Raw genomic sequence first — 13,108 nt, 5'->3', positions numbered from 1 at the left:
CTGCCAAATAATATACAATTGTCTTTTTCTTTTTTTTTTAAGCATTTTCTGTCAGGTATTGGACTTACTTAGAGATTCCTTAAATCTAAGGACACTACCTGTCTGTGTGTTGCAAGATCTGGGAGCTTATGGATGAAAAAGCCATTCATCCCCTCCTCTTTCCTTTCAAGGAAAAAAGCTTTTCATGCTAAGAAGTGTTTATGTGCAACACTGTCTAACACAGAGAGATGTGCCAGATTCAAAATATCCACTGCTTGCAGGCTCTGTCAATCATGTTGCACTACATTATACAACTTAACATATCAGTGTAAGTAGAGAAAATAGATCATAGTAACGATGGGTCAGTTGGGAAATTTTAAAGCATAAAACTATACATTTTCTCAAAATAATCTTGGTAGATGCTTCCTAGTGTTTTAATTTCATATGTTTCTAACTCAAAAAAAACCCCAAAACATCTTGACATTTATGCATTATTTCGGTGCTGAATAATGCAGAAGTGGTGGCTGCAATCTCTTTGCATTTCCAGTGCAACTTGCACCAAGAAGAGGAGCGGTATTTCTCATGTAATACTTATCTCTCATGAAAAAACATACAGAGGTGTATCAGGACCCTAAACATAATTCTCAGAGTTGCAAGCAAATTATCAGGTCTGGGAATTAATTCTGTAAAGCATTGTCATGAAAAGTTCAAGCGCTTCTTTCTTCATTATCATGGTTCAGCTTTCACAAAATTTTGACAACCACCATCATTACCAGTAAAAATACTCTTGTGTCAAAAGGTTCCCTTGTACAATAGGAATAATAGGGACAAGCTGAAGTTTTCAGTAAAGATTAATTTTATTTCATTAAAAGGATTCCTCTCTATAGTTAGCACACATGCTAAGTTCATCTTTTGTACCTAGGATTTGAAAATATTTCAGTCTCTACTTGGAGCACATTAAATGTGATGACTGGATCTGATAATGATGTACAAATGCACCCTCCAGGTGTTGTTGCAAGACTCCACTGTTCATAAGGTAATGTCATACCTTATTATCATATTGGACCTTAGTGGTTTTTTTGTTTTTTCTGAAGTGGGGATAATACTTATGCACTTTGCAGTAATGATATATGACTGAATTTGCTTGCATTCATGAAATGTTCAGATTTTAGAGAGCAACGTCCAAGCTACAGAATACTGTGGTAAATACAGAAAGATTATCCCGTGGTATCAATATAACTTAGGGATACCTGCTGCCGTTTTCTGAAGTGTCTCCCACTAAATTGCAATTCTTTAATCCATGACAAACACTAGGTAACCATTACAACAAGAGTTAATGCATTTAAACAATCACTCTCGCAGTCCGCTGCCATGCAGGGGGGCAAGTTAAGTCATAAGAATATTAATTTTTGCTAAAAATGCTATTAGGCTTTCACAAAGTATCTCAAGACACAGGCTGTTAAGGAAAGAGTTGTTATGAATAACACAAGTCAGTCTTAGCTGCTGTGGTGATTTATATGGCTCAAGAATGTAAAAATTACACTTTCTTGCACTAAATGGTATTTCTTACAGTTGTTGAAGAGGAACACTACCTGCAGTAGAAATGAAATAGAAATGTCCCATGAGTTCTGTAATGGAAACTGATAAAGGAATAGCAAATTCATAAATTCCTCCAGATACAGGCTAATTTCAGTGCTATCATCAATGTTTTGAGGTATGTTTCCTCCAAATGGGTTGATGGTTCCTTTATGTTGGGTTGATGTTGGACTTAATGTTATCTTAGACGTCTTTTCCAACCTTTACGATTCTATGGCCTTTATGTTACAGAGTGTGTGAATTGTGAGTGCAACCTCAGCTTTCCTTCTAGAGGACTATCCAGAGATAGACTAATTAGACTAACCTAACAATGAGTTTGGTCTGTGAGCTAAGCATGTGAAATGTGATTAGTGCTTATTGCAAAGAAAGCAGTTTGATCAATAGTGAATAAAAAGACAAGCATTCTTGGAGCCTGAATCCATTTGCAAAGCTGTCTGCCTCTTCCCCTGGAGTAGTCCATAGGCCAGGGCTATAGAACACACTGTCATTCAAAGAGAATATCCTGACCAGTTCCAAAAATTAAGAAAAAGAGAAGGAAGAAGTCCATGACAAAAGTTGAGGAGGAGGGGAAAACTGAGAAGGAACCAATTCTGATGACAATGTGAACAACTGCTTACCAAGATGCTACTGATTGAAGAAATGTTAACTAGTATTAGAGGATAGGATCATTAAAAGCCTGTCCAAAGGTTCTTTCAAGATCAGAGGCTTTAGTAGAGATGGAAAATGTACTTTAAAGTGCTAATTTTCTTTTTTTGTGTAGGGTTTTTACAGGCAGCAAGTGCCTGCCAGGACCTGAGGGCATCTTGTGTTGATACAGTCCTTGCCTACACTGGTCTTGTAATGCCGGAGCAGCTAGAGACTGGCTGGGAGCAGTGAAAGAAGGTCCTTCCCCTCCTTACACCCTGTGCTTTTGAACACAGGAATATATGGCGATCACAAAGTCTGGAACGGAGATAGGGCAACACTGTAGAAATATGCAGTAACTTCTTTCCCATGCTCAGAAAGTAGTGATGCTTTTTGATGTTTTGCTGCACAATTGCCCAGCACCACAAAATCGATTTTGTGAGGGAACTTTTCACAGCAGTCTAACAGTGTAAAAGGGATCCTGTACTGATTGGAAATTGAATTTAGGTGGAAAAGATGTGTGTTTGCATCCCCATTACAGCCTCTCTGCAGTTCCAGAGTGGTAAGAAGCCCTAATTCTGTTTTTCAGTGATTCACATGTGAGGTACTTGCATTAGGAATTTCTCTTTAAACCAGCTGGCCTTGAATGGGTGCTTGATAGTAGCAGCATTTTCCTTCTTGAACCTTTGCTTGTATGGGAATAATAATTAGTTAACAGTACCTCCAGACCTGTTAATTTTGAACTTGAGTGCTTGCCTTGCCTGTGGGAGAAACCTGAGTGCCACTGGAAACATGAAAAGTGCCCTTGACACCTTCTTAATTTAAAAATTGTCTTTTCTCTTTGTGTCTCCTCCTTTTTTGTCCTCATTCTTTCCTTGAACAGTGTTGTATTCTTTTATGGTCTCAGAATCAAGAGAAAATAACCTTTTTAAACTGTGATGACGGACCATGAAATAAAGTGAATTAACCTGGTGTAATGGAGGAATGATTGACCCCTGTGGTGTGAACACCTGAAAGACAGATGAGGAAATAAAGGAAAAAATAAAATTTGGAGTTTGGGGACAAGATGAGAGCTCTGCTATTCATCTGCTTGACTTCATTTTTGTAAGATTCACATCACTTTATATAACTAAGAAAGTTGGCAGCTCTGTGGTCATTGTACTGATGGTTAAGAAGGGGATTTAAAAAACAAAGCAAGCAAAAATATATGTATGTATTTTAAGCTTCCCAAGTTAGTGATAATGTGCCTACTATCCTACCCATTACTTATAAAGAATAGTTATGTCTGTATAATACTGTCACAGGCCAGGGGAGAGGAGTATAGCTCGCTGAGACATAGTTTACCCTGTTGTCTGCTGGGTGGTCTGCCTACAGCAGCACCTAAAGATGTGCAGGGAAATGGAAGCCAGACGCCCTGTGTGCTTCTGTGTTTCTTTCCCCTAGCTTATGTGCAGAATGAGAGTTCAAATGATTTGGTTTTTAAGCACTGGTCCAACGATGTTCATAGCTCAGTACCTGGGTTGAGATTTTCTTTAGTTAGTTGAGTGTTCAGCACTCTCCCATACTGGCCATTTATCTGCCTCATCTTCTGGCTCCAGGAGACAGTTTCTTTCCCCCATGCATATGCCAGGAATTCAATATGCATACGACACCAGTCTGATCATATTATTTCCTCTTACAGCAGTCCAACAGACTGGGAAAAGGGCCAAGGAGATTTAAATGGGAAAAACATAAAAAAAGACAAATAAACGAAAAGGCCAAAAACCACTTAGGAATTCATGATGCCAAAGCAAGCAGCGGTGCTGTTGGCACAACTGGCACATAGCTGATAACAAGACACCAGAAGTGGTAACGTCCTCAGCAGCCAGCACTTGTCTGCCTGTTAGCAGGCACCCTGCCTACAAATGGGTTACAACAACAATGGCTCTGCTCCTCTTACACTCATTCTGCAGAAGTAAAATGGATGGTCTTCATCCCTGCTAGCAGCACTGTCCCATCCACCTGGGGACCATGGCCATGAAGGTTTTTGAGGCACGGGGAGCCTTGCGCACTCACCCCTCCTCGGGCTCAGTTTACCCCTGGAATGTGTCACTTAATAGACCTTGGAAGTTCAGAGGCTCTTTAATTTTGACATCGTGTTAAGTTTATTACAACCTGGTGAAATGAGTCACTACCAAATCCATAGCTCTGCCCTCCTCCTTTCCCACATGTTTTCATGAGGAAAGTGAAAAGTTTAACCTTTCAAATAACAGTCTTTTGAAAAAATGTGCAGTGCTAGAGAAATACAATATATCCACGATATGAAAGGACATAGTTCTAGGGTAACTATTACCTTGAGCAGTAACAAATCACAAGCCCTTTAAAAGAAAACCCAATCTATTAAAAGTACTGTTGTGCTAGGAGGCCAGCAGACCAACATAATATAAAAAAATCTAGGGCTTGCTACTGCAGAACTATTGAGACCTCTTGAAATCTGAGTATCCTCAAACCCTTTGATTTAAAGGAGCTGAAGAAGTTTTAACCCTTTGTAGAACCTGCACAGGAACTTTCTATCTTGGATCCAGGACATATATCCAATGGCCTCAAAGAGTTCCTAGCTAGGATAAGTCTCCTGACAGGGACTTTTATTTTTAAGAATCAAATTGTGTAAATAATGTTGGTTGCAGATTTGTTCCTTTCAAGACTTCTAGTAGGACTGAGTATTTTTCAAGACACCTGAATGATCACAGAGGCCAGCAGTTTAAAACAGTTTAAAATTTGGGCCCTGCTGAAAAACAAAGGCAGGGAAGGAGCTGACAAGAGTAGCAAGGTTAACCTTGTTTTGCCATTATTTTGCAGCATGTTACTGAATGACATTTCACATGCAGCTTTTACAGCCATCCCTGTTAAAGATTATGTTCTTCCTGCCTCCAGCTGCCTGGGCACACTGTTGGTAAGAATAATGACTTTGTTTTTTTCCTAGTGACAGTTTTATATAGTATCCAACAGGTACACAGATAACTAAACTTACAAAAGATTTTAAAAAATGTAATGTAATTTGCATATGAAGTCAGCAGAAATTTCAGGGTCTCCAAGACTTCTCTCAGTCATGCTTTGGAGAGTCCTGTTTTGTGATTCAGGAGCTTACCTATTGAAAAAAATTATTTAAGAGTAATTGATTTAAATAGATTCTGACACTCTTTTTTCACACTGATTAGAATCTGCCAGTACATGGGTCTGCTGACTCCCTGGGGAGTAAGACAGTCCTCCATGTTATCGAAACCAGCAGAATCATGACCCAAATCAGGCAAACCAACCAGGTGAAGGCAATTGATATGGAAGTGGGAGGATAAAGGCTGGTGATTAAACAAGGAAACACTTTCCACGTTGTCAAAGCACAGAAGTTTTTAAATTCGAGCAAGAGGGGAGTAAACAAAACTTGAAAGTTGGACATCACTGGAAGGAAGCACAGAGAAAGAAGTGGCGTGTTGAAGAGGTAAGGGTGCTTAGGCCAGCCTTGGGTATCACAAGCCTTAGTAGAAGCCTCATATTATACTCTCTTAGGCAGAACAGAAGTACAACAGCAACACTTAGTGACAGGATAGGGAAGGACAGTTAAGGGGAAGGGATGGAACAAAAGCAAACAAGTCTCAATGCCACTTTGAAGAAAAATAAATTGGGAATTCAGAGTGAAAGCTGTGCTATCCAGGCACTTCTGTATCTGCTATGTTGGAGAAGTCAGTCGTGCAACCCACTGGGGAACACAGGAAATTTTGTAAGCTGCTCAGGAGTTGAACAGAATGAGAAATTGAAGACTGATTAAATTAATCGAGTTATTAGGTATTTTTTCCTTCAGAAGGAAAAAGGGAATGGAGTTGACAGAAAAATACTGTAAACCCCGAAACGTACAATCCAAACCTAACTGTGCTAAATAGTATAGTCTGTGTTAAATGTAAATATCAACACATCTTTCTTAGGATTATGGATATCTGTAATTTCGATAGGTTTTTTTCCCTTAAGAACACAGCTATGAACACAACTTGAAATTATTTTTCGTTTAAAGCTGTAGAATATCACCAACACACTACACTGCTAACTTTATACAAAATACTGCCTTGTCCCCAGGTGAAGAAGTGTTCCTGCCAGTCCTCAGCACTGCTATGTAGAATTACATGACGACAGAAACGCCAAAAGATTGAGAGTTTTGTTTCATGGTTGTTTTATGAAAATACTCTTATATTATTCATTGCTCTCGTATGTGCACTGTAACGCCTGCGCATGGTGAATTTCAAACTCATGATAAAACACCCGCTAGCAAATGCGGTTATGAATGATGAAGCTTTGCGGACGAGGTAATGTGAGGGACCACGTCACTGTCCCGCTGCCTTAGGGCCCGTACCTGGAGCCTGCTGCTCTCTTGCTACCTTCACAACTTGTGCAACCAGCTCCTTTTGTTGCATGCAAATCGCTACTGAAACGTGTGTATGGTGACCACCAGAGGGACCCTTTGCACTATGGCACCTTAAAACACAAAATTATTTTCAAGATTTATTTGCAGCCAGGCCTAAACAACAGGCTACTGCAGTACATAATTTCCCAAGCTTTCAACAAAGGAATCTTACCGGTAAAGCCTGCCTTACAGCTACAGATATAGCCCTCGGCCTTGTCATAGCTGAAGGCCGGCGGCAGGCCTGGGATGCTCCCGTAGTGGCTGGCCCAGGAGCGCTCCACACAGTCACCCCCGGAGAGGCAGGGGCTGCTGCTGCACTCCCCGATGTCCTCCTCGCAGCGGGAACCCGCATAGCCTGTGGAGAGCCATGAGGAGAAGGCGTTTAATTGATGTGCTGTCCATTCATTCCAGACCTGAAAATATTATTGTGAAGGTTAGGTGCAGTGGGTTTCAGACTCTGTCATGTGCTAAAAGATTTCCTATGCTTCTTGAAGGCGTGAATGTTTCCTTGCAGCTCTCTGTCAGGGCCGCGCAGCAGCTTGTTGCTATGGCTATTCTGCATTAGCTAGCCGCGTTTTGCTGTGCTCTCCAGACTTCAGTATTTTTTAGGAAGGTGGAGATCTGTGTGGATAACAAGGTGCTGCATTGTGGTGTAGATATGCTCTCAGGTTGTGTGAAGTTTTCCATTTGCATCACCTCCCTATGACAGAGGAGGGCAGGGAGTATAAATTATTTGGTGTTTGTAAAGTGCTTTACCTGGAGTTTGAAGTGCCACAAAACTCCATGATTTCTGGAAAACGCTAGGGGCTCTTTCTAATCTTTCCATTTCTAATGCACCAAGAACTGTGTAGCCCAACAACACTGTGGCACTTATGCCTCACAGTATGCTTTGCTCTTGTGTCCTCAGTAAGGACACAGGCATTAAACTTTCTAGAGAGACTTGTAGTTAGTCCACCTGCTGAAAGATTCACAAAGTCTCTTGAAGAGCACGGTGTCTGTGTCCCCACTGGGACTGTTGGGAGCCTTTTTGCAAATGGCTGGATATGCAAGTGTTGCTGGTAGAGGAGAACACAGCCCAGTGTGTTTCACCCCACACTGCTAGACAGAAGAAATTGCATTGGTGATATGAAGGAGACCAGTTTCCCAATGTAACACCTAGTTTAATTGTTATTTATAAACAGACAATATTTTGCATTGAAAAATAAGGTCATGTTAGTGAAGAGTAAAAAACGGGTCAGCTGCAGCAATGTATTGCATGGGTTGAAGGATTAAGCAACTGGAAGATGGATCCCAACTTTGACTTATCTCCTGTCTTTACTCCATAATACTGGCACTTTTGTTTCTGCTGTGCAGGGAAATCCTTAGCTGGAAAAGAGAGCAACTTACCCATAGGGCTCTGACTCCTGATGAGGATTGAAGCCCTTCTAAACACAAGCCAATAGAGTATTTTTAAGGTTATATAGCTTCAACCTTTTATTGTATCAGAAAAAAAATGGGGACATACCTACTATACAGTGAAAAAGAGTGTTTATAGGAGAACTTGGAGCTTACCTGGCCAACAGTGGCATGTGTAATTGTCAGTGTTGTCCTCACAAGTGCCATTATTGTAGCACGGTTCTGACCAACATAAGGGAGTTAGGGTCTCACAGTGTACACCCATAAATCCAGTACCAGTACAGTTGCATCTGTACCTGCAACACACAATGCAATGTTCACTCTAGCTGGAAGTCAGGAGATCTGGGCTTTGTTCCCAAACCTATGCAGACTCCTTGTGTAGCCTTGGCTAGTTTGCACTGTTGAGTCCAGGCTCGAGACTGCCATCTGGCTCTCTAGGAGAAACCACAGCCATTGGGAACCAACAATGAGCTTTTTCCTGAAATATGTGGATTTGTCTGGGGAAGAAACCTGCTTGTGAATTCAAATTGGTTTGGACAGATCATTTCTTCTAAGAATTTTTTTTTCATCTTTTTTTAATTTTTGGGGAAAAAGTTTCTGTAATTTCCAATGCAATTTTTATAGGCTTAACATTATTCACAAAATGAAAAGGGGAGATGCAGTAGAAATTGAACTGGCCAGAAAATAAGGCAATTTCTTTTCCTCAACTAGGTGATATTTTTCTCTTTGAGGAAAAACAATATTTTTTGTTGTTAGGTTAGTAGAAAAATATCAATTGCTTGCATAGTTGCAATAACAACAGTAATAAAAGCTTTATTTTGATAACAATGATACTGTTATGGGTTTAGAAGTAAACAAACTAGTATATGTAAATGAACAATGTGCAGGTAATCAGTATGTCTGGGGTTTTTTATTTGTGTGTTTTTTTCAGATAAGTTAATTATAAAACACATATACCTTATGACCCAAGCATAGGAGTTAAGGTCAACTTGTATGTGTCATAAGAAAAGACAGGCCTTTGCAAGACAATTATGTTAAAAGTGCATGCTTGGATGATCTTTTTCTAATAACAATTATCAGAAACAATTTTTTTTTTCTTATATTTTTTCTTTTTACATTAAAATGATGCACTGGTTATTGTACAATTGAAATCAAGGGAAACTTGCTGAACAAGAGATAAGTATACTTATTTGATAATTTTGTGCTTAATATCTAAGTCTTAGACTTAAAGTAAATACATGGAGAGAAAGCGAAATTGTTGAACATAAGGGAGCATCAGAGAACAACTGGCTCATGGAATCTAACAAACCAAAAAAGTGTAGATTTTTTACTACACTCTTTAAGTGTACATAAACTAGCCTGCCAGACGTTTCTGCTTATTACTAGTGCATGGATTATTCTTAAATCAAAATCAGAGATGACTTAGACCAGCTGGCATTTGAATTTAGCATATAAAAAGTAATGAGGAAGATGTGAATCAGAAAAATAATTTTCCTTCCGAGGTACGTTCTCAAAACAGAAGTCTCTTTCTTTTGCTGTTTTTTTCACATATTTCCTCCATGTGCCTTCAGTTTGGTGCTGTTCAGCTTTGTGGTGAAAGATTTTTTTCTGCCTTAGTCCATGTTCCTTTTTCCCTTTGGTCCAGAAGGAACAGTGAGGAATATTCACAACTCACTGCTTAATGTGAAGCCCCACCTGTGTGTGGTTTCTATTGGGTATCTTTAAGTGTTTGATGTTGTTGTGGACCTTCAGGGATTCTGGAGTCTACCCTGCTTGTGGGCAGGCTGTGACAGAGCAGGCAGATGGCTTTTTCTATTAAGAGTGATACTCTTAGAAACTCTACATAACCTATTTTTGAGGCTTCTTGTTTGATGTTCTCACAATATGCAAAAAGCAATACATGCAGATGTTCTTATCTATGCAATCAAAAGAGCATTGAAGGTCCTGGGAATGTTTCCTAAGGAAAATAGGCTTGGAGCATGCAGAGATATCCTCTGTGCCTGTGCACACCAGGTTTTGTAGGTCCAGCTAAAGCGCCTCTGTAAATCGTTGAATTTAAATAAGAAATGCACAAATATGTGTTTGAGGTTTTTTTAGGAGGAGGGGTTCTACTTTGTTGCATTCATGAAACCACACTGGAAGAATTGGCCTGAAATTTGGGAGACAATTTGGTTTGGTGTTTGTATTTACAGCTTTAAATGCCAAATCTGTCACCTTGCACATTTCTGAGAGCTGGTGGCACACAAAAAAGCCTGAGCTGTACTGTAGCATTAGTCAGAAAAGGAAAACTACTGTTAAAAGACTACAATTCTTCATTTAACCCCCAAAATACACAAAAGGAAGGAAATTGATAGACACCCTTCTGTTTTGAATTGCTTTGTTGTCCAACCCTTTTCATCATGTAACAAATGTGGGAAAAGCTCCAATCATTCTCCAGATATCCTGCGGTATTACAAGCCAATTAAAATTGCTCTTATATGTACCTCAGCTTTAAAAGCTAGGAGAAAAATGAGTAAGATTAAGTATGGCCTGAATGAGCATCCCAGTTGCTCACCTCATGTGTGTAGCCTCAAAAGGCTTGCAGGTTACTAAGTGGGTCTGCTGTCAGCTAGTCGGGCGCAAGGTGCCCTCCCTCTCCCTGCTGTCGTGTTTTAGCTATGCTGGAAAACAGTAAATTGCTTTGTCCTGCTCAGAGTCATTCAGTGCTGCTGAAAAGGAGCTCCGCAAGGTTGGTGCCATGTCACCACACTGTACAAAAGTTCATTCCCAGAACATGATCTCTTCCCCCTCTCATTCAAGGCAAACGTGCCTTTCACTGACATGTTTTTTGGACTGATGTTTGTGGCACTAAAATCTTCAAAACTGCTTTATAAAATTGGAAAATACACAGTAGAGGACAAATCTTATACTGCCGAGGGGAGTGCCTGCATGAGCACACTCATGAACTTTCAGCTTTTTATATATAGCTATAACATAGCCTTGCGTTTATACACACTTTCAGTTTTGGGAATCTCGTGCTGAGTATGCAAAGCCAGTATTGGTGAACAAACGCCAGAGCTCTGGCTGCCTGGGCTGTGCTTGGACCTCTGTGTAGGACTATTAACGTCAGGTGGAGAAACTTACTTTTCTGTTGCCTTGTATTCTTTTTATTTTTTTCTTTGTCCATGGACTGCAGGTTGTTTTGAATAAGGAGCTGTGGCCCCATATGCCTGTAAAGTTCCTGACACATTTCCTAATGAGATCTATTACTGTGGTTACTATTATTACTGTTTTCCTCTGCCTCTCTTTCCTAATGCTTCTGTCTGTCAGTGTGGGCAGCTGCTATTGGCAAATTCAATTTTATACACTCTTGCATCTCTCTTGGAACTAAAGTTTGATGAGAAGATGACAGTGCAGGCTCTCATAGCATTCCCATCCGCAAGCAGAGGAGCTAATAGCACCTCACATTAGCGTAACTCAGCTGTAGAAGACGTACCCATTGGCATCGTCTGTGCACTGTCCCCCATTGAGGCACGGCCAGCTGACGCACTCATCGATGTTGGTTTCGCAGAGGTCTCCGAGGAAGCCTGGTGTGCAGGAGCAGGCAAAGCTCCCTAGGGAATCCTGGCAGGTCGCACCATTCAGGCACGGTTGTGATGAGCACTCATCTATTTCCAGCTCACAGTTTGTACCTTCAAAAGCAAAGAAAATGAGCAAACTCCAAATCTAGAAGTACAATATTCACCTAATTATTTTTTTAAGTAATTACCTATTTTTAAAAGGTATTTACCCCTCAGTGTTTTCTTCCTCAAGACTACTTTTTTCAAGGCTTGGGAGAATTTACAAAAGAACAAACCAGCTGTTATTCATGAGAATACGTAGAATAACAACTTCTTACATTAGCTTGAACATGGAAACAGAACAAACTGATTTTCAGATTATTCAAATCATGCCACTATCATATTTATGTGATACAGAAGTGACTAGTAATTTAATGACCTCAGAGTCCACTTAAAGCTGCACAGTTAAAGCTGTCGGTTTGGCTGTGCTTTAGTGATTTTGTTTTTTAAGATTTAACAGTGTGTAAATAAATTGGTCTATGATGCCATCTTTGCAACAGGTCGGAGTCTTGGAGCTGCTCTTCAGAGATAATTGATGGCACTAAATGTGCTAATATTAGTTTATAGCTATTTGTGATAGTTGGCAGGTTAAATATACACTCCTTTTTCTTATCTCTAGCACAATCCAGGAGATACGAAGATGATTTCATACCTACTGCCTTGAAGCTCCTGCTTTGATTATTTCAGGGTGCTGTATGCTTATGCACTTATTTAGTATTTTGACTAATAAAGAGTGATAATTTTAAAAATAATTTTCACTGCCAAGTCAATTTAACAGCTACAGTATCAGCCACAAAACAGATGCAAAATGGCAAATTATAATGAAGCAGCTGCTTTTAAGTGGACTTCCCTATATTTTATTTGGCTTACCAAAGTAGCAGTAGTATTGTAAATTGTTTTCAGGGGAATTTCCTACTTGAAAGAGAATTTGCAGCCCTGAGAATGGGTTCCATTTTTTTGGAGATGTGAAGTTTTCAGTACAAGATGATGGGGCAGGCTTTCAAAAGTTAAGAACACACACATTTTGATGATGAGTGTTGTCTTAGCAATTTATTTAGGAGCTCATGTCTAATTCTTTCTTTATGCTGTTTTTGCCAACTCTGTTTTGCTGTGATTATTTGTACATCTTAAGAATATTTTTCTTAAAAAACTGATTGCTAATATTTAGCACTGTTCCTAATTTACTACTGATTACTAATTTATTTTGACCCTTTTGAATGTAGAATCTTTTTTAAAAAAGATTGAAAATTGATATTCTAGATAAATACCTGTAAATACCTTAAAATATCAAAACAAAATTTGAGGATGTTAGCTCATAGATATTTTTCATTGTACTTAAACATAAAAGTGCAAGTCCATCTTTCTAGTAGTTATGAAATATTATTGCTGTAATTTTAAAGAACATATTTCTATAGTTTCTTGAGACCACATATAGAACAGTGGATGTGTGAAGTTGCCGGTCCTGTGCCTCCAGTTTAAGGTTCAC

At 39.5% G+C, this 13,108-nt stretch overlaps 1 protein-coding gene across 1 annotated transcript in view; it reads right to left on the bottom strand.

The window, feature by feature from the left end:
* Window positions 1-13,108, bottom strand: part of CRB1 (crumbs family member 1, photoreceptor morphogenesis associated) — a 75,962-nt gene that overhangs the window by 54,926 nt on the left and 7,928 nt on the right. The window contains exons 3-5 of the mRNA XM_010295801.1: window positions 11,499-11,694; window positions 8,180-8,319; window positions 6,801-6,983 (exon numbers count right to left, since the gene is read on the bottom strand). Of these exons, the coding sequence (XP_010294103.1) occupies window positions 6,801-6,983; window positions 8,180-8,319; window positions 11,499-11,694 (519 nt within the window). The remainder of the gene's footprint in view (window positions 1-6,800; window positions 6,984-8,179; window positions 8,320-11,498; window positions 11,695-13,108) is intronic.

The sequence above is a fragment of the Phaethon lepturus genome, unplaced genomic scaffold (genome assembly GCF_000687285.1).
Source record: "Phaethon lepturus isolate BGI_N335 unplaced genomic scaffold, ASM68728v1 scaffold10051, whole genome shotgun sequence".
Lineage (NCBI taxonomy): Eukaryota > Metazoa > Chordata > Aves > Phaethontiformes > Phaethontidae > Phaethon > Phaethon lepturus.
The sequence above is the reverse complement of the archived record's forward strand: the minus strand, read 5'-3'. Positions and strand labels throughout refer to the sequence as shown.